The 1601-nt window shown below is 52.7% G+C and overlaps 1 protein-coding gene across 1 annotated transcript in view; it reads right to left on the bottom strand.

Moving 5' to 3' along the window:
• Positions 1-222: 222 nt before the first annotated feature.
• The window catches only part of Psmb9 (proteasome 20S subunit beta 9), a 5278-nt gene continuing 3899 nt past the window's right edge, over positions 223-1601 (bottom strand). Inside the window, exons 5-6 of the mRNA XM_055592019.1 lie at positions 1259-1400; positions 223-559 (exon numbers count right to left, since the gene is read on the bottom strand). Coding sequence (XP_055447994.1) covers positions 432-559; positions 1259-1400 — 270 coding nt within the window. The 3' untranslated portion in view covers positions 223-431. The remainder of the gene's footprint in view (positions 560-1258; positions 1401-1601) is intronic.

Here is a 1601-nt window from a genome sequence, read left to right on the forward strand (position 1 = left end):
CTTTTTTCTCCTAGGGCACTCTGCTCTCTTCCTCGGGGGAAGATGTTTCAGCTCCAGCGTACAGAATGACAAGCTGGGAAGTTTAATGTGAAGCCTCACAGCTTCCGTTCTGATCCCATCCTAAGTGTAGAGAGGTTCATTGAGTTGTGCAGACCTCGGATGTGGTTAATTTTGGTGTGGGTGCTTTTGCTTATCTGCAGCTTATTCATTTATACGTTTTATTTATTCTTATTGGCAAGTGTTTTTTTTTTTTATTATAAAGTTTATTTTAAGAAAAAGAATGAAAGGCCATGCTGCTATCTGTGTTGGGAGGAACCTTCCCTCACACTGTTCCTCTCTGGCACCCTTTCACCTTGGGTCCTCTGTCCGTCACACCAGCTTCTGGCTCCATGAAGTTTATTACAAACGAGGAAGCGAAGTCTGGGGACAAATCACTCGTCATAGAATTTCGGCAGCTCATCTCCCAGGATTACTCGGTGGTCCACGCCGGCGGCCGTAATGGTCACCAGGTAGATGACCCCTCCACTAGAGCCATCGCGGTTCATGGCCAGAGCGATGGCTGCAGGGGATTGGCATTGGAGAGAGGGGCGGAAAATGGCTTAGCCTAAGTGCTCTTCTCCTTCCCTCCCACCTGTAGGCCGAGTTCCCCTCTAGACGCATCAGACAGAGGTGCCTTCGGTAACGTCCAGCCAACCCGCATCTGTCCATGGCCCTGCTGTAGGCACTCCCACCGAGATCCACTTCAAGTTACCCTTAGGTCAGCACGAATTGGTTAATCCTGGAGTGTGGGTGATTGAGTTCGAGTGCGCTGGCAGAGTTCATGCTGCGCTAGCCCAGCTCACTGCTGGTTCCCACAGTGACGCACCACCCCCTTAGGTGGCTTGTCCTGATTCCCCTGCTGCCCCGAGCTCCATCTGCTTGAGAATTTGTCTTGTCCCCTTCACTCTCAAGTGTTTCCCAGTTTCAAAAGATGGAGAGATGGCTGAGTGGCTAAGAGCACCCAGTGTGCTTAGAGTTTGGTTCCCAGCACCCACACAGGTGACCCCAGCTCCTGCGGATCCAGCAGCCTCTTCTGGCTTCCACATACACACGCACACACCACGCACGGGCACGCTCGTGGACATATACATAATTAGAAATAACTGTACATTTTGTGAAGCCTGGACACGGAGTGGCCGCCATGTATTCCTTCTCTTGCTCTTCACTGTCTCCTTCCTTTCCACACCCAGAAACCTCCCCAAGTCACCCATCCAATTACCCTCTGTGGTGAACCGTCGGCACTCCTCAGGGCTCATGCCCGCCTTGAAAGCTGCGTCTACGTAGCCGTATAAGTACGTACTGCCGGAGCCACCGATGGCAAAGGGCTGTCGAATTAGCATCCCTCCCATGGTTCCATACACCTAGAGAGAGGCCCCCAGGGCAGAGTCAGGAGCACCCCACAGCTGCTTCTGCCGAGATGAGCGGACATGAAGGCCTGGGACCCCACACCTGAGCCTGCAGTAAGCTTTTATCGTTTATTTATTTTTTGTTGTGAGACGGGGTCTCACTGTGCAGCCTGGCCGGCCTGGAACTCTGTGCAGCCCTGGCCGGCCTGGAACTCT

Source organism: Psammomys obesus, unplaced genomic scaffold (genome assembly GCF_907164565.1).
Source record: "Psammomys obesus unplaced genomic scaffold, mPsaObe1.curated_primary_1811, whole genome shotgun sequence".
NCBI lineage: Eukaryota > Metazoa > Chordata > Mammalia > Rodentia > Muridae > Psammomys > Psammomys obesus.